General features: G+C 35.7%; 1 protein-coding gene across 1 annotated transcript; it reads right to left on the bottom strand.

The window, feature by feature from the left end:
* Positions 1 to 866: 866 nt before the first annotated feature.
* LOC113065321 (hormonally up-regulated neu tumor-associated kinase homolog A-like) lies at positions 867 to 14748 on the bottom strand. The gene is made up of 11 exons (XM_026236550.1): positions 14413 to 14748; positions 12343 to 12635; positions 9574 to 9629; positions 8902 to 9040; positions 8638 to 8765; positions 6975 to 7110; positions 6659 to 6836; positions 5779 to 5859; positions 5449 to 5680; positions 4134 to 4362; positions 867 to 954 (listed from the first exon to the last, which is right to left on the bottom strand). Exons 1-11 carry the CDS (start codon positions 14626 to 14628, stop codon positions 867 to 869), a joined length of 1776 nt encoding a protein of 591 aa, XP_026092335.1. The 5' UTR covers positions 14629 to 14748.
* Positions 14749 to 21050: the final 6302 nt, after the last annotated feature.

The raw sequence follows: 21050 nt of genomic DNA, 5'->3' as shown, positions 1-21050 counted from the left end.
CTCTCAGTTCACATTATTCACTTTGGTGTTTTTTAGGAACCCATTCAAATGCAACAAAATAATAGTTATTATTTATTTATTGTTATTTTTTTATTGCCTTAAAACAGTAAAGTGTTTTTTTTTTTATAAATAAGTTTAAATCACAAAAGACTACTTTAAATAAAAATAAAACTATGGCATACTATATAATGATACACGTTTGTATGTAAATTCTTTCAAACATTCAAACCCTTGATCTTTTAACATTTCAAATTCAAGCTTTTTATTTTGGCAGAATGAAGAAATGCTGTAAGCCCGTTTACAGAAATGTTGGAAATTTATGTGAATGAGTAAATAAAAGGAACCTGGGCTGCATAGTGCTTCCAAATGCACGTTAAACTATTAGCGCACACAGAGATAGAGCTTGCTTCATTTAGCACAGAGCCACTCTGAAGGACGCTTCAAGCAGAGTAGCTTTTTGATTTTTTTTAAGGTTTCATGAACCTGGAATGTTTACATTTATGATTTTATGAAGAGCTATATGCATAGTTGTATATTTGTTACAAAATTGTTAGCAGAAAGTGAGTTGTGACATTCAATAAGCTATTTCGTTCAAAATTCATGTGATGCAGTTCAGACTGAGAGTGTCAGTTAGTAGCCTAGTCTATAACGATATCTATAATATAGATCATAATGTATTATGCAGGTTTTGTTGTTGTTGTTGTTTAAGGGTTAGGACACTTTGGAGGGATGGTCCTGGTCCTAAACTAACAGTTAATCGGAGGTTGCATGGATTAAACAATGGCCGCGTCCGTGAGCGCGTGCGTGAGGCACCGTCCCTATAGGCTACTGCCCGGGAGAGCGCGCTCAATACTGCATGCACGTCATTAGAAACCGGAGAAGGCCGGTGTATAGCCGTTATTTCCTGGGAAAGGCGAGTCAAGTCGAGGTGCTGACAGTCCAGCCTCTGAAGCACTTTAGGTCACACAGAATTCTTGAAAACTTGAAGACATATTTACCCCCACGTGCAATATTCTTGCAGATTTTTATGCAGCTCTAAGTTTTATGAGTTACTGATATCCCCGTGTGGTGTCACTCCTGTTTGACCCAGAAGTATGGAATTACATTTGGTTCGATAAAAATGAACATGTGAATTAGTGAAAATGAATCTTTGAAAAACATTAACAAAGAATGAAGCATATTTGAAGAGCCTGTTAAATTTGTGTGACTGAGTTCATTTTTTTTTTTTTTATTATTGTTTTTCTTCTTTTGTAATGGCATATTTTTGATAGTTTCTGAAAAAGTTACATTCAGATTTATAAAGTTACGTTCATTTTTATTGAACCAAATGTAATTCCATACTGAAGCACGCATGTTTTATGCAAACTGGGATTAACAACGAGTACAGCAGTAGCCTAACGAATAAACTCGAGGCTAATAACTAGGCCTACAGAAACGCTGCGCTCGCGACCCTTCAGTTCACCAAAACCGGCTTCAAAATTCTCGCACCATTTGTTCACGACAGTGTGCTGTGATTAGAGCTTGTTTAAAAAGGTCTTTAGCTGGTTTGAGTTGCTGGTGCTGAGCAGGTAGCGACAACACATGACCATCTTAAACCAGCTAAGGGTCTTCTTAAACCAGCTCAAACCAGCAGCCACCTCAGAACATACTTAACCAGCAAATGCTGAGTTTTTTTTCCAACAGGGTAGACATTCATTGAGGCATTTAAATCTACATTTTGAAATATTTTGTCTCACAGAATTATTTAAATCTTGATATGCAAGCCTTAAAAGTCAAGTGGATATGGTGAATACAATTATTTATCAACACATACACACGATAGAAATCACTAGTCAGACCACTAAGCACAAACATAAATAGAGTCTATAATTCATTAAGGACTAACTAATGATTTATTATATTTGGTGTTAGGCAAGTTTGGGCTTGTTTTCTGGAAAGACTGGGCTTCACAGGTGCCTGGTCACCCCAGGCCACTGAATAAATTGTTAACATTCTTGAAGCTCAAACTGTACTGCATGGCACTCGTGGTTCGATTCCCAGAAAATGCACAAACTAATAAAAAAATATTTATAATTTGATTGCAATGCAAGTCACTTTGGATAAAATCATGTCAAATAAATTAAATGCAAATGCAGCTCTCTCCGTAGACTGCTTGGTGCTCAAATTCAGTTTGCAGTTTGCATGAGTAATGGCTGCCGAAAATGTACAGATCCGCAATTGTTTGTTGATGCCACTTGGTTCTTTTATGTTGTTATACTGTATCTAATGCAATAAAATTCATACTAACTGTTGAAAAAAGACAGATTATATAATCTGAGGATATTTAAGTGTCTTTGGAAACTATGTGGTTGCAAATATGAGTTGAGGTGCAGACATGCCACTCTCACTTCAGATCAATCTCTCTCCAGCACACATATCTGCACACACGCACACACAAAGTCCAAACCCCCCTCAGCACCATATCATGTACCAAAACAAAGTTTTCATAATTCATGAGCTCCTCACCATTTGAAAAGAGGGAAAGATTCATTTACATGTCCATCATTCAAAACCCTTCTAGCCATTGGGGAGCAGCCACATCACAGTTGCTGATTTAACATACATACACACACCCTTAAATTAGCCGAAATTAGATGTCTACAATTATGTGAGCAGTCCAGTATTGAGCAGCATGTCAACTTATTTTTAAGATAAGTTGTTAAAAAAAAAAAAAAGTTTGTACCAAAACTACATTTCCTTATTCCTGAACAATAGTTTATTGTATTGTAAGCTTCAAACAAAAAGCCAATATAATAGTTCAGTTATATTAGCCATTTTCCTCATAAACTGGATCCTCATCCTTTGGCACCGACTGGCAAAGCTGAGTGATGCTATTCAGATGCATTCATTCATAAAGCGAGAAACATGATAGCGGCTTAAAACCTAAAATGGACATCAGTCAAATCCCAACCAGACAATTAAGAAACTCAAGAGTAGCCAAATTGTCCTGGGACTAGGGGATTATGGTAGGGAAAGGGAGGATGGGGGGCAAGAGGGGAGGTAATGATAAGACAATATGTGGATTTTAATAAGATAATGTATCTCATTCTTCCTGAAGCAGATAGCTTATTTTCAGCAACTGGCATAATGCTGATTATCTCACAAAATATGAAGGTGAGGCACATAAAGTGGAAGTGAATTCAAGGTAAAGCACTAGAGGTGAATAAGGCGAAGACTGAAAGTGAAAGTGAGTGATGTGATTGTTAAAAAATTCTCTCAAATAAAAAATTTGAGAGTTAAAAATAGAGATATCCAAAATCCCCTTTGTAAAAACCTTTGTGACTCTATAAAACAAAAAATATTTTTACCATATTTTAAGGAATACAAATTTATATTAACCAGATGGATGATATATGAACAAAACTCCTCTGTAAAAATCTTCAGAATATATGTGCATGAAAAAAAAAAACAATGGTTTTGCCTCTAGTGACTTGCCTTAAGGGATGCATGGATCAAAATGATTTGTTTTGTAGTAAACAACAGTATGCCACAAATGCTGTCGACTGAGCATGGCTTGTACTGAACCCAGCATATTCCCTTTGAGAAGGCCTCTTATCCTCAAATGTCACCTGAAATCCATTCTGAGTATTTCTGTCTTTATGTCAGAGTTGTTTTGTAAAGCAGACGGAAGCACTGGTAAGCTGAGGTCCGTGACTCTGCGCTGTATAGCTGTTCGCAACTGAACAGAGTTTCTTTTCGAGGAATTACTGGGGACACCAATCCCTCCTCCCCCTCCCGTTCCTGTGTTCCTCTTCTCCTTTGCATGTCTCAGGTTTGTAATGACGAGAGTTTGTTGTCTCTGAGATGGAAACAATGGAGGTTTGGACCAATTTATTAAGAAAGGCGAGGAGCCAGTGCCAGGTGTTGTGTGGTGCGTAAGACCGACCATAGTAACTTTTCTAGGTGTGGCTTCCTTCAGCGTTCTAGTGTGACGTAGTCGAGGTAGAGGGGAGGTTTGTGTTGTGGTTTCCATGGTGCTGAGGTGGCAAGCATTGTAGGTTTTCTCCTCAATGGCTAGTAATAAATCCTTAAATCGCTGTCCCGTTCTGGGAAAAGCCCCTTTCTCGGAGTAGAATGTCTGCAACTTTTCTAACTTGTCATCAGGCTGATGTTCGTATTCTAGCACTTGATATTTGTCAGAGTAAGCCGGTCTCAGATCATGTGGTCTGATTGATGTTTTCATTGTCTGGGAGTCTCTGGAGGTTTCGATGGTCACAGTGGCATCAAAAGTGGCGGAGTCACAGAGTTTGGTGCCACTCCCCTCTCTGCAGGAACACTTAGGCGGTGAAACACAAAGCTTCTCCTTCTCACCAAAAGTTAAGACTGAAATATACACATATACAAATTCTGTCAGCTGAGTATGCATCGTATGAATTTCTAAATTAAGTGGGTCCAAAATAGGGTGACCACTTGGTTATTGCTCTGTTACAAGACTGTAGATGTGATTTTGCAGGACAGTGTGGGACATGTGAGAGATTAATGTACTACTATTAGACTATTTAAATGTTGATGATTATTGAATGATATCATGCTTTAAACCATCAACAAGCTTTGTTAATTGTGACTGGCTCTGTGACTGGCACTCACTTTGCCCAGGTTCAAGTGACAGGGCACAATGTAATATACTCCATGGGACCTTTTCGGTCTATGAATTACAATGAACTGAGCAACAGACTAGTAGGTAAAAATCACATTTTATTCCAAAAAAGAATTTCCTTAAACAGGAAATGCTTTGTTCCTTTATTACACTATGGAAGTATTAATTGTGTTTTACTGGATTCAGTGCATCTTGAACTTGAACTATTTTTTGTTGGATCTGGCAGCTTTGAGCAGGACATTCTTATCCAGTATGTGTTAAGAAGTTTTGGCTGGGGTAGCTGTATTTAACAATTCCTAATGAGCTTCACAATGATTCCTTTGCTCCGTCCAGTCCAACATCAGATGAGGGAAAAAAAAAAAAACTCTATGAATGTGCTGGTTGGTTATTTTCCCTGCTCTAGCAAGAACATGATAGCTGCAAGAAAGGATTTTATCTATTACAGTATTTATTCTATAAAATACATCAATATCAACCCCACTCGTAATTTATTTGTAAGTTTTTATGTCTTAAAAAAGATTGCTAAATGGTACTACAGAGGTTGTTGGGGACATTGGCATCATGCAGAAGATGTAAACTCATCTATTCAATAGTCCACTTTCATAGCCTTGCTGTTATTTTAATCACACTGTTTCAAACGATGCAAACAAAACTTTCCAACTTCTAGATGTTGACGTTTATAGCCTAACTTTAGCTTTTTACTTCTAATGATTATATTTTGGCTTCAAAATTCAGATAAAATTATGTTATGGTTGGCCTACAAAATACACCATCCTTGAAGCACTCTATTAGTGATAAGAAATGAATATTACCCTTAGGAATCAGTCCATCATGTGGCTTGACCAGCATGGTGATCTCATTAGCTGTATCCACAGGCAGAAAGGAAGGAGAATCTTCTCTGTCCACTAGGCTTGACTGTTTTGGTCTTATGCTCTCTGCTGTCCTTTTTCTGGCACTCTGGGTGTCTCTGTCCTGTGATTGGCTCCGCTGGGCCTTACTGGACTGCCTTGAGCTCCTCTCATTGGCTGTGTCACTCTGAGGAGACTAGCGAAAGAATAGGTTGTTAAATGTTTTGTGTGACCATGTTCGTTTTAGACACAAGATGGAATTCTTGGGTTGAGAAGTATAGCTGGACGGTTCACCTGCTGACTCTTTGCACCTGCATTGCTTGTCCTTCTCAACAAGCCCTTATTCAGAAGATTCCATTCGCTGTTCTCTTCTCTCTGAGGACAGTAATTAACATGCTAGCTATGATCCAAAACCTAACAATTAGCCGACCATTGCATCATAGCATGAATTGGGATCAGGTTTCTCTTGATTAGGACAAAATAAATACTGATAAATAGACTTTTCATGTTATGGTCAATAAACCAATAAATTCAGTAAAGTAAAATAAACGCTAAAACTAAAATTTAGCATTTTAAATGCTACAAGTGAATTTAGGCATCACAACATTATATTGTACGTATTTTAGTATTTGATAAAGATTACATTTAACATTATTAATATTAATTATTACTATTTTAAAGATTCAATTTACTGTTAAATCACATCTAAAGTAAAAAGAGGTATAAAAAAACAAAACTGTAATACTGGCCTATATCCAATTTAATATTGCTATACACTGCTGTTTTAAATTTTGTGGTCAGTAAAAGTTTTTTATTATTATTATTATTAATCCTTATATTCAGCTGATACATTAAATTGATCAAAAGTGACAGGAAAAATATTTATAATTTTTTTTTTATTTTCTATTCATCAAAAAATCCTGAAAAGAATGTATCAGTTTCCACTGAAGACTGGATTGATGAAAAAACAGCTTTGCCATTAAATAAATAAATAAATAACATTTTAAAATATTTTAAAACAGAAAACAGTTATTTCAAATTGTAACAATATTTGACAGTATAACAGTTTTTACTCTAATTTTGATTTTAAAAAAATGCAACCTTGGTGAGCATAAGAGTATTCTTTCAAAAACATAAAAAATGTAGACATATATCAAAGCATGTATGATTTTACCTTCATGGTCCTCACTACTTTCTGATGCCTGGAGAGTTTTTTCAGCAGGAGATGGTAGCAAGCCAAAGTGGTTGATGGCTTGTTACTGGTGACCGTGTGGATGATATCAGAAAGACCGTAACCTAGTGATTCAGTCATGTATTTTAACACAGCAGAATTCAGATCCTCAGGACGCAGCCTAAAATGCAACAAAAAACACACAAATACATATATCAGAAAATGCTGAATTGATTTTTCAAGATGTTTGTGTATTTTTGTCCATCTCTATGTCTATTCCTTTGGGTAGCTTTACCATTAGATTTCATTTTACAGCTACCTGTTTTTATGAGTGACAGTATGGAGGGGTCTCTTGGCATATCCCTCATTCAACCATTTATCCTGCATTGCTGTTTTTACTGTTGGCCTTTTTGCTGGTTCTGGCTCCAGCAGAGACAAGACAAACTGTACAGCCGCTAGAGAGAAATAAAGAATGAGAACATTGACATCTTGACACTGATTTGTCAGAAGAGTGATTGTATGTGTGTTTCCGACCCAGACTGAACTTCTCCAGGTTTCTCTTACAGAAGGACAGTTTAGATTTAAGAAGCACTTTGCTCCCCTGTTCTACCTTCTCAACCTAGGGAAGACTCCTCAGATCAGAGTGCCAACTTGGCACTGTATTGGCCTTGTGTGTGTGTGTGTGTGTGTGTGTGTACTGAGGTGAAGGTAGTGTTTGTGTCAGAAGACAGTGACGATCACATTTACTCATTCACTTAGAGTGCCATTACAGGCAGCCTCAGGATGCCAACAAAACACACAAAAATGGCATACCATAAGCTTTTATCATAATTAATTTCCACCATATTTCACCCACAGCAATGGCCCTATGATGGCGACCTTCAACTGTTACCATACAGAGTTTTTTATATCAGATTTAACACATTAAATAGACATTTTTGGTATAGATTAATATTTTTATGCCGATTCGGTGATGTCAAATGATATTATTTGACTTGAATAGCATCAGTTAATGTAGCAGTTAAAATGAAAATGTATGTTTACTTATGTCTATTAATAATATTAGTTTATTTATTATATGAATTATTATGCTCAATGATATCCACTATAATAAGGAACACATTTTTGCATTGGTGCTGATTTAGCAGATATTATCCAGAGTTACATTAGTAAATGACTATTTCGTACATACTCTAGCTGTATGCACTTGCATTTGTTCCATTAAATACTTCCTTCACTTCTTTTTAATTAACAATGTATGCACTGGTTCAATGAAACTGGTGGTAATTCACAGTACGTAATGTACAAACTATGCAACGATCTAAGGTAATCTGAAAACTGAATCGGGAAACCTGGCCAGGTTCTGTTCCACTAGCAGACATTTTGCGTCATTAAGTTTGTAGTGAATCTATTTTTGCAACTGGTGAATATAGTCTTTTATTAATATTTATGATAATGAATATTAATGTGCTGGATCAGATGATCTCACAATCTGATTGAGAAGAAGGACACTTTAAAATGCACTACTGCACTCAACACCTTTTATCTCTTGTTCTCTTTTCTCATTCTCTCTCTCTGTATCTCATATCGATGTAGAACCCTTTAGGAATAAATCTTCAGAATCAGTTGAATGGATATGTGTTGGGTCAGTAAGATTTTGTAATGTTTTTGATGTTTTAAGCTTCTTATCCTCACTACTCAACAAGATGGCATTTATTTAATCAAAAATACAGTAAAAACTATTTATTTAAAATATAAAAAATATATAGTTATATATTATATAACAAGAAATAGTTTATTATATAAATATATAAAATATATAATATATTTTAAATATTTTATATTGTATTTAGAATTATTACACAAATATACAATTCTAGTCTTTCCTGTGAATATTGATCCATTTATTACATTCTTGTAAAAGTCTAATAAAAGTCTAAAATTCTTTAATATATATAATGGAAAGTGTGTGCATACTTTACCTTTGCTGATGTCTGATGGTATCGGACTGATTTCTCCATTCACCATTTTTTGATGAAGCTGCTTGATATTGAAGGGCTCCACTGTAAACGGTAGAGTGCCAGTCAACATGGCAAACATACTCACACCCCTACACATACACACAGAAAAACACACACAAACTTTGTCAATAGCCAGCATGAAAAAGCATTATACCCGTGTTTAATAAAAACCCTTCCACAAGTTGATGTAATCTACATACATGTAAATGTACTTTGTGTACTCACACTGACCACACATCCACTTTAGAGCCGTACTTCTTGTGGGCCAGCAGTTCAGGAGCTGCGTAAGCAGGACTGCCACACTGAGTGTTCAGCAGCTCCAAAGAAAGACAATCTGCCTTCAGAGTGTTACTCAGTCCGAAGTCTGCACACAAACGCACTCATACATCAGTGTATATTACTTCCATGAACATACAAGCACATACAAATGTCTTTAGTTTCTGATACAGAAACTTTAATTAGTAGACTACATGCAGATTACTTATCAGTTATTTTTTCTTCCTTAGACGTTTTGGAAATTAGGCATTTAAGAATAATATGTAAATAATACACCTTTCAGAAGTTCAACATGAGATACATGAATACAAGGATGAAGGAGACAGAGAGCCATGGAACTGACTCATTCCACCTCATTCCAGCAATTATGAGCATTTCATAGTGATATTCCTCATTTGGAAGTGGCTTTGGATAAAAGCATTTGCAAGATGACCAACTGTGAATGAGATGTGCTTCCTTGTGTGCTTGCATTTGTGTACACTACTGCAACCATAACAGTTGGTTATTCTCAAAGGTCAAAGGTCAAACTATGCATGTATGCTTTGACAAAAACTTTGCTCAGAATAAATTATGTACATTTACACGCTATGTAAAAACGGTCAAATGGTGAGACACACTCACCTACTATCTTTATGTTGTTGAGTTCATCCAGTAGTAAGTTCTCAATCTTCAAGTCTCTAGTTAAAAAAAAAAGAAAAAAAAAAGTGAAAGAGGTTACTTTAAAAAAAATAACACACATTGGGGACCAAAATTCTGATAGCACCTTCAAAATCTGCTCATGCTCCTCCATGGCAAATAGCCATGGATAGAAATGTCTGCTAAATGCATAAATGTACATTTTTTGTTTTCATTTTAATTTTATATTATGTGCTTTTATCATTTTTATTAGTGTATATATATATATATATATATATATATATATATATATATATATATATATATATATTATTTAGTACTTAGAATTATTGCAGTTAGTTGCCAAGGCAACATTTAAAATTTTCAATTAGGCATTTAAAATTTTTCATCTAATATTTATATTTTATTTCAGCTGTATTTAGATTACTGAAAACAATCTTTAGTTGCTTTACTTAACAATAACACCGCTGCTTTCAACAGAAACCAACTTTTACACAAACTTTTAATTATGGTAATATAACGTATTAAACTAGAAAATAATAAAAAAAAAAAAATAAAAAAAAAAGCATTTTTACTAGTGGTCTCAGACTTTGGGACCCCACTGTTCATATATACTATACATACTGTATATACAAACACCCGTATGGGTCCAATTCAGATCACCTCCCTCCCTGTGCGGGGAAATCATGACCAGCCAACAACCTCTAGCAGCACACAAAATGTAATGAAAAATGTGAATTAAAAGGGGATTTGTATTAAAGAACAGAGCTTTGAGAGTTATTGTTGGTGATATCACTGCTTGGTGGTCCTGGAAGTTCAGTCACTCTGCCAAGTTTTACTTTTACACTCTCCCCGCTCTTTTTCCTTTTATCTTACTCCCGCCTTCTCCCTTTCTTTCCACTTCATAATAAACACTCACACTCACTTTGATGACCTCACGCTCCTCACATTTAATATAAAATGGTATGAAAAGCCTATAAAAAATATCATAGCCATCAAAGTTATTTTCATTTCTCTCCATTTTTACTGACAAGGCTGACATCTCAAAGCACAATGGGCGTCGTAATGTTCCTCAACTCAAACACACAGACGCTGTCCCTAAAATGTCCAAAGTACAAAGAAAAGTTGAAAAGCTACTTCAAATATGACCGTATTAAAGTTCTCTGACAGACATGACGTGTTTAAGGGGAAAACTGGACTGCTGTCCAGCAGCTTGACTTGGTTTTTGGGGTATTATTAATTTAAATTATAGAGATAAGTCAGCAGAGACAGACTCAAAGGCATAAAGTGAGTGTTTGTGGAGCCAGTTGATAAAATAGTTTGATTTGGGTTGATTAATGTCATTTGAAGTGGGTGAAATTTTGAACTGAAATAGACATGAACCCACACTCCCTTCATTACATAGGGACTGTATATGCTGACTAACCCGCGGGTAGTCAAGTGTGTGTGTATGTATGTGTAGGCTGATGAACATCTTTTGATCCTTGACATACTCTAATAAAGGCCCTTTACTGAGTGGATTGTGTGTGACAGACCTCAGCATTATGAAGCTTTATCCTGGGACTCCATTAGTAAGGAAGTCAGTGAATGATGTGTTAACCATAGTGGCTAATGACATTCCCACTGTTGCCTCAATTAGGCTTCACTGCCAGACCAAAGTACTACACACACACACACACACACACACACACAAACTTCTATCATTTTTGTATTATATAATTTTTTTTATCTAATTATACATTAATTATACAATAATACATTAATCCAATTATACTTATACGGATTAACTAACTCTAAACCTACCCCCTAAAAAACAAATTGTGATGTTATATGTATTATATATATATATATATATATATATATATATATATATATATATATATATATATATATATATGTATGTATGTATGTATGTATGTATGTATGTATGTATGTATGTATATATATATATATATATATATATATATATATATATATATATATATATATATATATATATAAATGATGTAGAATTATAATAATCTAAAATTCCAAAATTAAAAATATTAACAAATTAATCACATTTAATGTGAACTGGACAAATAATGTTTATTATCACCCTTATAATAACAATTAATTGTATTACAGTTTTTTTTACAGACACTGGGACACATTTCTCAATATTAACATCACTTTTGCAAAACTCTTCACACAGTTCTCCTAATCAACTTTCAGCTTGGCAAAGCCGTTCATTTCACATTCCAAATGCACTACAACTACCAAAGCACTTCATTCAGGTCTCAGATCAACTCATTCTTCCAGAACACTAGCAAAGGTTGACAGTCAACAAACACACTTTGTCACCCACAAAACAATGACCTAAAAAACACTATATATGATTTATATGACTATATTTTTTTTATACATTTTATAATGAGAAAAGTATTTTTTAAATAAATTATAAATGTAAAATTATTAACAAATGTATTTTTGTAAGATTCTAAAGAAAAATAAATGTTTTAATAAATTGTAGTCGTTTTTATTTATTAATTATATATATATATATATATATATATCCTATGACAATGCACTTCATTATTTTAAGGCTCTTATAACTAATCTGCTATACAGCTTAGCACCCTCTCAGTGTTTTCCTTTCTCTTTTTATTCTCATTCAACCCCACTATCCCTAAATCCCTTACCAAACCAAATGATCTCAAAACGTAATTTTTGTGGGTCCAATTGTGTCACTATGCAAGAATTTCCATTCATTACCTGTGAACTATCCCGTGTCGATGCAGGTGTTCCACTGCAGACAGTATCTGACGGGTGTATCTGCGAACCTCTCTCTCCTCCAACCGTTTGCGTTCACAGATTCGATCCATAAGGTCTCCTCCTCTGCAAAGCTCCATGGCCATGTAGTAGCAGTTCTCTGTCTCCAGCGTCTCCAGCAGCAAGACGATGTTCGGGTGGTGGATCAGCTGGTGAATCCGGGGTTCGCGCTTCATGTTTTTTAAAATATATGAATCCTGACGAGCCTTTTTCTTATCTATCACCTTGATCGCCACCTGACAATGAAAGAAACAGAGAGTCATTATGCTTCATTGAAGTATCAACTTTGTCTCATATGTTTCTGTTCATTTCTGTTATGTTTCATTTAACTTTTCCACAGCTGTTTCTTCAAAACTTTCCTGGGAAAAAAATAAATACAGAGACAAACAAGATGATTGTTGGCAAAAGGTGGCACATGAGATTACTGGAGTCCTAGTTCATGACTCCATTTTTTTTCTATTTAATCAATCTATATTAATCTCACTGCTGTCTAGGAGATTTTTTTCATTTTATTTTATTTTTTCTGTGGGACATTATTGCCCTAAGAAAACATCCATAGTATTTATGCATTATATTAAAACTGATTTAGATTAGTTTGCTGTGTTTAATGGCAGAGCAGTAGCATGGCACAAAACTATAGCTCAAAGTCCATCTCTCCAACTTCATGATAATAATTTACAATCTCAAATTCTAGGATATGTGTCATCATAGCAACCCATGGAAACCAGCAAAACAGAGTGTGCAGGAAGGGCTCAGTGATGTGTATAAGAGCTGGTAACACACACACACACACACACACACATACACACACACAGCGGCCACAATAACTGACCCATGAAAGCTCAGGTCACCTCAGTGAGAAGAGGAGGACAGGTTGAGCTAAAACTCTCTCTCTCTCTCTCTCTCTCTCTCTCTCTCTCTCTCTTTCTCTCTGTTTGTCTGCGTCATGATGAACCCAGAAGTTTTCCAGTTTCCCCAAAATCTAATAGATTTTTAGGCATCTATTAGATATTCTATATTGATACTGACATCAGAGATACTGGAAAAAACAAACAAACAAACAAACAAAACAAAAAAACAAGAAGTGAAACGAAAGATGTTAACAGATGAATTAAATTTCATTTGAACTGAGTTTTTAAAATTATATTTTGTTTAATAATAATATTAATTGTATTAATTTATATACATTATGTATTAAATCCAATATAAATTATATTATATGAAATCCAAAATGTATCCCCAAACTATAGCTAAGTCATCCCACTCATATACATTATTTGTGGGGGCATTTCATAACAGATACTCTTGATTGATACTTGCAATATAATGTATTCATAAATAAACACTAATACATTAATAAATGAATTATGAAATGTATATGTAAAAAAATAAAATAAAAAGTAATTTATAGACAAAATATAGTCATATGCAATTACATTTACATGATTTAACTAAAATACCATGACAAAATGCTTTTCACTCATCTTCTAATAATGCTGATGTAAGTGCAAATGAAACATTTTACAGCAAATAACTGTAAAGTACTATTTCTGAAGGCCCCGAAAAGCAAATCACTGAAATAATGACAATCTAAAGCACCATTACAAATCATTATCTATTATAAACATTAAGAACATTAAACTACACACTATTTAGCATGCTAAAAATTCATCAGATCCATTACATGAACAAAATGAGTAATGAAACACTACTGAGTCAACATCAAAACATCCACAGCCACACAACGCACAATTCATGATCACCCCTCCCCCCCCCAAATAAAGTGCTTTTGTATTAATAAATGTCTCTAACAGTTTGAGTGTGTTAGTGTGGATGGATTATTACTGCGGTGCAAGTCAGAGATAAGCCAAGACGGAATTGCTATGAAACCTGAGAGAGCAAGTCAGCATGAAAAATGGATGACAACCCTTCAGCGCACCGATGACTGACACCCTTAGTGTGCCTTTGATTGACAGGCGTCTGTGTGTAAGAGACTGGGTGTGTGCCTGTTACCTTCTCTCCTGTACTGATGTGCATGCCTAGCATAACCTTGGCGAATGAGCCCTTGTTGATCATTTTGCCCACCAGGTAGCTGCCCACACGCTTAGTGTGAGGAAAGTTTTGGAGCAGGTCACGGGGCACTTTTCCAAAGCAGGGGGTTGCCGCCTGCTCCAGCTCGCCTGAATCTGTCATGCTCCCATCCTGAGATGACTTCAACACAGCTGGCATGATGCTAGTAATGCACGTCTGCTAGCAGATCCACAGTATGACCCCGAGCGGACAGGTAGAGGATGGAGGAAGACAGGTTGGCAGGAGAGGAAGGGCATGTGTGATGGAGGCTGGTCTCATTGGTTCTTCTTTTGCCGTTGGTGTTTTTCTCTCCTGTCAAGAAGAAGAATATCCATTCTTCACTCCTCTGTGTTTTTCTGTAGTTCAGATTTTGATCCACAATCACATCCCGTGTTTTGGGACTAGGTATCTGTCTCTAGCCTCAGATCTACCTCGCTTTATCTGTCTTTTTCATCTAGACTGTCTCTTTTCTGTCCAGTGGAAGGTTCTTCTGTCAGTCTGGTTAGTTCATGCACCCTTGTCTTTGTGTGTGTGTGTGTGTGTGTGTGTGTGTGTGTGTGTATGTGTGCTGGTAGATAATTAACTCTATCTGGTCTCAGGTTGATGCTGTGAGCCTAGCATAGTGAGAGGACACACTACACCGTAATGACCCCCCACCTACACGCCTACACACACACACACACACACACACACACAGAGAGACAGAGACTACTTTTCTTGGTTAAAACCTGTACATTCAATATCATCAGTTAGAATTAATTTCCTTTACCACAGTAGAAATTAAACTGATGGAAATAATCACCCTATTCATCACACAGTCTCATATTCCCCAATAATATTCTTGAGATATCACAATAACTCAAAAAGCAACATCATCCAGTAAACCACTTCTGTGTGATTGGATTTGGCCTTGGACCACAGGGGTCTGTGTGCTTGAATGAGAGGCCATTGTTGGATAAGTGTGTGGTTGGGTCAGGTTTCTTTATTTCTTATTTGCTCACTCCATTTATTCACCAGAGAGGGAGATGAACTGAGCAGCAAGGGCCTGGAATCTGAGACCACCAAACTGTACAAGCACACACACATATACACTCACACAGATTCATATATGCATTGCAGTATGTTGAATATCTGTCATTCACATCAACTCTATCCACTTTGAGAAAACAAAGACAGACCCTATATGGCAAAACTGTGTGTGTATGTGCCTGAACAGTTTAATATCCATGGATCAAAGCAGGCCATGACAACAAGAGCCAGAAAGTGCAAACACAAAGACGCACAGAACAGAACTCTTTGCGTTCACCCCCAAAAATGTGTTCCAGCCTCGAGGCTTTGGCAAAACACAGTGCGGTCAAATTAATAGTGCTGAAAACCTCCATCCATTTCCTGCTCTGTAAGAAACCAATCTCCAGCTATCCATTAAAGCATATCTTAACACTAATAACTTTTCAAAACCCTGCTGGAGCATCCATGTGCTAACATGCTAATCTTCATGAGGAAGTCTCTTAGCAGGATATCAGCAGACACATCACTAAATATCATGCAAAAACATTAAGAAAACATATAGTAAAGTGTAGCTGGGGGTTCACACAAAGCAGATACATGTGCAGTCTGTTCTCTGTTATTAAAAAGACAGTATACACCCCAAAATGGAAAAATTCTCTATTTTCAAACTTATCCAAATCTGCATGATGACTTCAGCAGAACACAGAAACCTAAACAACACTTGACTTGATTTCCATTGTATGGAGAGAAAAAAAAAAATATATATATATATATATATATATATATATATATATATAGAGAGAGAGAGAGAGAGAGAGAGAGAGAGAGAGAGAGAGAGAGAGAGAGAAACTTTATTTGGAGAAAATAGTGTTCACTTATATTATAAATGCTGAACAACATGAGGAAGGTAAGAAAATTATGACAGAATTGACATTTTTGTGTGAACTTTATTCTTGAAGCATAAGTTCAGTTTTGAAGTCTGCCCTCTTGTGGCTGAAGAAGCATATGTAAATACAGTTTTTTATACTGCAGAAACTGTTTGTTCTATGGCCCTTGACCAACCCTACACCTAACCCTAACCCTCACAGAAAACTTTGTGCATTTTTACTTTTTCAACTACAACAACAACAACAAAAAACACTCATGCTGTATGATTTATAAGCTTTTTGAAAAATGGGGACATGGTTTATGTCCTCATAAGTCACCCTCGCCTTGTAATACCTGTGTCATACCCATGTCATTATACAGAGTTGTGTCCTGATATGTCACAAAAACAAGAGCACGCACACTCACACACACACACGTTTCTGGTTCACTATCCTTCTGGGGACTCTCTATAGGGTAATGGTACAAACCATATATTCTATCGCTCTATACCAACCCTACACCTAAACCACAAAAACTTTCTGCATTTTACATTCTCAAAAATAAAAAATATATATATAGCATTCTGTATTATTTATAAGCTTGTTTCCCAATGGGGACCTCAGTTTAGGTCTTCATGGTGACATGAGTCCCCATGAGTCAAGTATGTATTCTAGTTTAAGTCCCCACCAGGATAGAAAACACATTTGTGTGTGTGTGTGTGTGTGTGTGTGTGTGTGTGTGTGTGTGTGTGACTGTTTGAATGGTATATGGTGGATACCGTAAGCAAATTTGTTTCATATTTCACTTTGCTTGACTCAACACGCAGTCTAATCACACAACCTCCTGTTGAAGATTTAATTCAAACAAACACCTTCAGTGACTGCCAGCATCACAGCTTGTTTAGAGGCCTTGTGCTGTCAACAGAATACTCCACAAGAAAGACAAGAAAAGCAAATAAAACTGTGGAACAGAGAGAGATTTGCTTGTCTGTAAGCTTGTAGATGGGATCGAGTTTAAACCATAATTACATTGAAAATGCTTCAACACATCTAATGAAGACCTGCTGCACACACACACACACACACACACATACAGAGTAACATGGGGCAGGGTGATGACAGCAGTGAAGTGAAGCAGTCATTTCCTGAGCACCATGGCCAGATGTCTCACACACTACGTCTCAGAAATCCCGCTCACACACATACTGGTGTGTAATAACTTAAGTCAGACATTTAGTTCTCATTAATACCAATACAAGGGTCACTCAGACAGCTGCTCGGCAAAACTTCATTACCAAGTCCTGCTAAAGGGCAAACCACACTATTTGGGGTACAGAGTTGCATAAAATAACACAGAGTGATGTTTTAGTGCTTGTTCTGAGTAATGTGTGTGTGTGTGTGTGTGTGTGTGTTTGCATGTGATGCAGCGTGTGGCTTAATTACTGTGTGCTAATGAAAAGCTGTGTGTGAGTTTGTGAGCAACTCATATGGTGGAACTGCCACACCGCGCTCACAGCTCGTAAATTGCACACCTTCTAAAGGATGTGTGTGTGCGTGTGTGTGTGTGTGTGTGTGTGTGTGTGTGTGTGTGTGTGTGTGTGTGTGTAAAAAAGCTAAAAGCATGGATTTTAGGGCCCAAATCAACAGAGTGCAGTAAAAATCTCCTTAGAGATTAGTTGGTGTATAGTGAATGTTATTCTGAATTGTTAGAGCGAATTATGTGCTAACGTAGATGTGCTGTACCAGATGTGAAAATGTTAAACTTAGATAAATGTATCATTAATCATCTAAGAATGTGTCCGGATGTGAGAAATAGAGACTATTCTATTTCACATGGGAAAACTTGCATAAACGCCAGATGTTTCCAGACTCATCCATGTTTTGAGCCATCGGAATGTTTCCCTGTATTTTCCAGAAGAGGGCACTACAGAGAAACTCATTTTCTTTTTCTCCTTTTAACACTCGGGGGACATGAACAAGCATCAAAATACTTGGTAAAGTATATAATATATCGCTTGCATATCTTATTGAGTAAAAAAAAAAAAAAAAAAACATATTTAGCGAATATTTCAGTTTTAATAAATACTGAATTATGAACGGCATTCTAAAACATTTTTATTTTTATATTTTATTATAGTTCACTTGTTCCTATACTTTCATTACATATGTTGTTATTCCTTTTCTGGACATGTCACCATCTCATAGTTTTTAACATTCAAAACAGGTCAAAAATAAATCAAACGGCAACATAAAAAGTTTATGAAAAAATAAAAAATAAAAAAACAAGGTACTAATTCATTATTGTTTGGATTGGTACTCCACTGTAGTCCAGAAACATAAATTATTTGACACTCATTCTGTGGTAACTGTAAAACTCACGGTAAAACAAGCCATTGCTGAATTAGCTTTTTCTAATGATTCACACTCTGAACAACACATAAAAATGCAGCTTATAAGTTTCTCTAGGAAGTCATTTCAAAAGGGCAAGTCTAGAACAAGAAAGGGTGTTTTGCTCTGTGCTTTTCATTAATTGCACATGCAAAAACAAAACAGTGTTTATACCCCTCATGCCTTATTCGATGGCCATTCTGTCACTGATTACTAGCAGCAAGCTGTGACAAAAGCATTCCTCATGCAAAAAGCCTTCCCAAAAATGACTTCCATGACACCCGTTTCTCCATAAAGGTCACTGACTGTAAATTCTAATTATTTACAATTTAAATACAATTATTTGACTCTCTCTACCTCAATTTGAACACGCAGATTTTATTTTTTCACCACAATACCAGTAATTTGCTGCTCATATGGTCATCTATGCACCCAAAGTCAACAGCAGAGAGACCATTCAGAATAATGGATGTGTTTTATGGAAAGGGTGTTATATTAAGTTTAATAGCAGTGTGCGGTGGACTAATGGCTGCCTTTGGCTTCCCTCCTGAAAATAGAACTGAGGGTGGGTTTGAGGGATTCCTCTGTATGTGTGTCCGAGTGAGAGAGAGATCTATGTGGACAGTTCTGGACATAGAACAGATTGAAAAAGTGTGTGACGCACAAAAAATAGAAAAAACTAATATAAATGTAACATTTAGCTGCTTGGGATTTAATTAGAATTTATGGGGATAAATAAGGATTTAAAAGTATGAAAAACATTTTATATACATACATTACGCATTTATATTGCAGAATAAATGTTCACCTCTCTAAATGTTTGGCAGTAGTTTATTATTCAGAGTGTTTATCCTTCTTGTAACCTGTGACCTGATGTTTATGTGATTTAGGCTTTGCATGTGTGAATGGTCGATAATGGGCCATAATGTACTGTAATATACTCAATTTAGAGGCAGTTTTAAAGGTGCATGAAGGCAAAGCAGTAAACTATTCCCTCTGCACTGTGCTGAGCAACGCCTCTATCAACCTCCGTCCCACCATCCATTTAGAGAGACTTGCTTATTTTAAGAAAGATATGTAAATGCTATATGAAATTATTGACTTTTCTATCTACAGTATCCTCATCTGTCTCTTTGCCTAGCTCCCTGATGAGTCCTCACTACAGACTCATATTTGCTCAGAGAAATGAGAAATGGGCTGAAATGTATTGTTAATGAGTGTGCATGCATCCACGTGTGGCTGTGGGCTTCTGAAATCATTAATGCATTGTAGTGCATTGTAGACCAAAAAAAATCTGGTCTTAATTCGGCAAGATTTGTGCCATTTTATTGTAAATATTAAATGTGTTGCCAAACTTGACAGCAGTAATTCAAGCGGCTGTCTGCTCCACTGAACAAAAGGTTCCTGCTAATCTAACTAAATAAGTGTATGAAATCTTGTGAGAATGCCTTTCACAAGACACAGAAAAGTGTATAAATATATGTTTAGATTCCATGTGCAAGCATATAAATACATGGAAAATATATATTATGTTTATATAAAATATTTTGTATTTAATAAGAAAGGGATTGATGAGTGATTAAAACATGGACATTGTTACTACTTTTTTAACATTTACATTTAAATAAACTTTTTTTTCTGTTTGTTCTGATGTTTTTTTTTTTGTTTTTTTTTTTTTTTATAAATTACCCTAGGTTGGACATTTTGTAAAATAATACAAATATATTCAAATATTTTTATGTGTGTCCAAATATGTTTTGAAGCCACTATATGGAGTGTGTAATAGGCTATATAAAAACTATGCAGTTGATAAATTAATATAAATATTAAATGCAGCAACTACATAATAATAATATCCCACTTATATATTATGATAGTATTGATAAATATATAATGAATAGTAATATTTACATATATTTAAAAAATAATATTTATTTATTTTTCCAGATTAAAAAATGATAATAACTATAGCTGCAAAATATTTTGTCCTGAAAACATGTGTTTAGTGTATATTTTTAAATGCAGTTTCTGATTGACTCCTCCGCTTTCCTCTTTTTTTCGGCACATGGTTTTAAGATACTGTCGGCCATGCCACATCAAACCTTAACTCAGCAGCTGGTCATGTGGTTAAAGAGCGTGTGTTGAAGGGTAATGGTTGCTGAGTAACTAGTTTTTAATAAAGTCATCGGGTCTAAGATGGGAAAGAAACCACAGCTCAACTCGAAGCTTGAGTAATTGATGAATGCCACCCCCACATCCGCTTTTCTCTCACTTTCACTCAGTGATCACTTTGCTGCTGCTGTAAAGTACCATGACACT

This window comes from Carassius auratus, chromosome 48 (genome assembly GCF_003368295.1).
Source record: "Carassius auratus strain Wakin chromosome 48, ASM336829v1, whole genome shotgun sequence".
In the NCBI taxonomy this organism is placed as follows: domain Eukaryota; kingdom Metazoa; phylum Chordata; class Actinopteri; order Cypriniformes; family Cyprinidae; genus Carassius; species Carassius auratus.
Note: the sequence above shows the minus strand (reverse complement) of the source record. Positions and strands in the feature narration are given on the sequence as shown.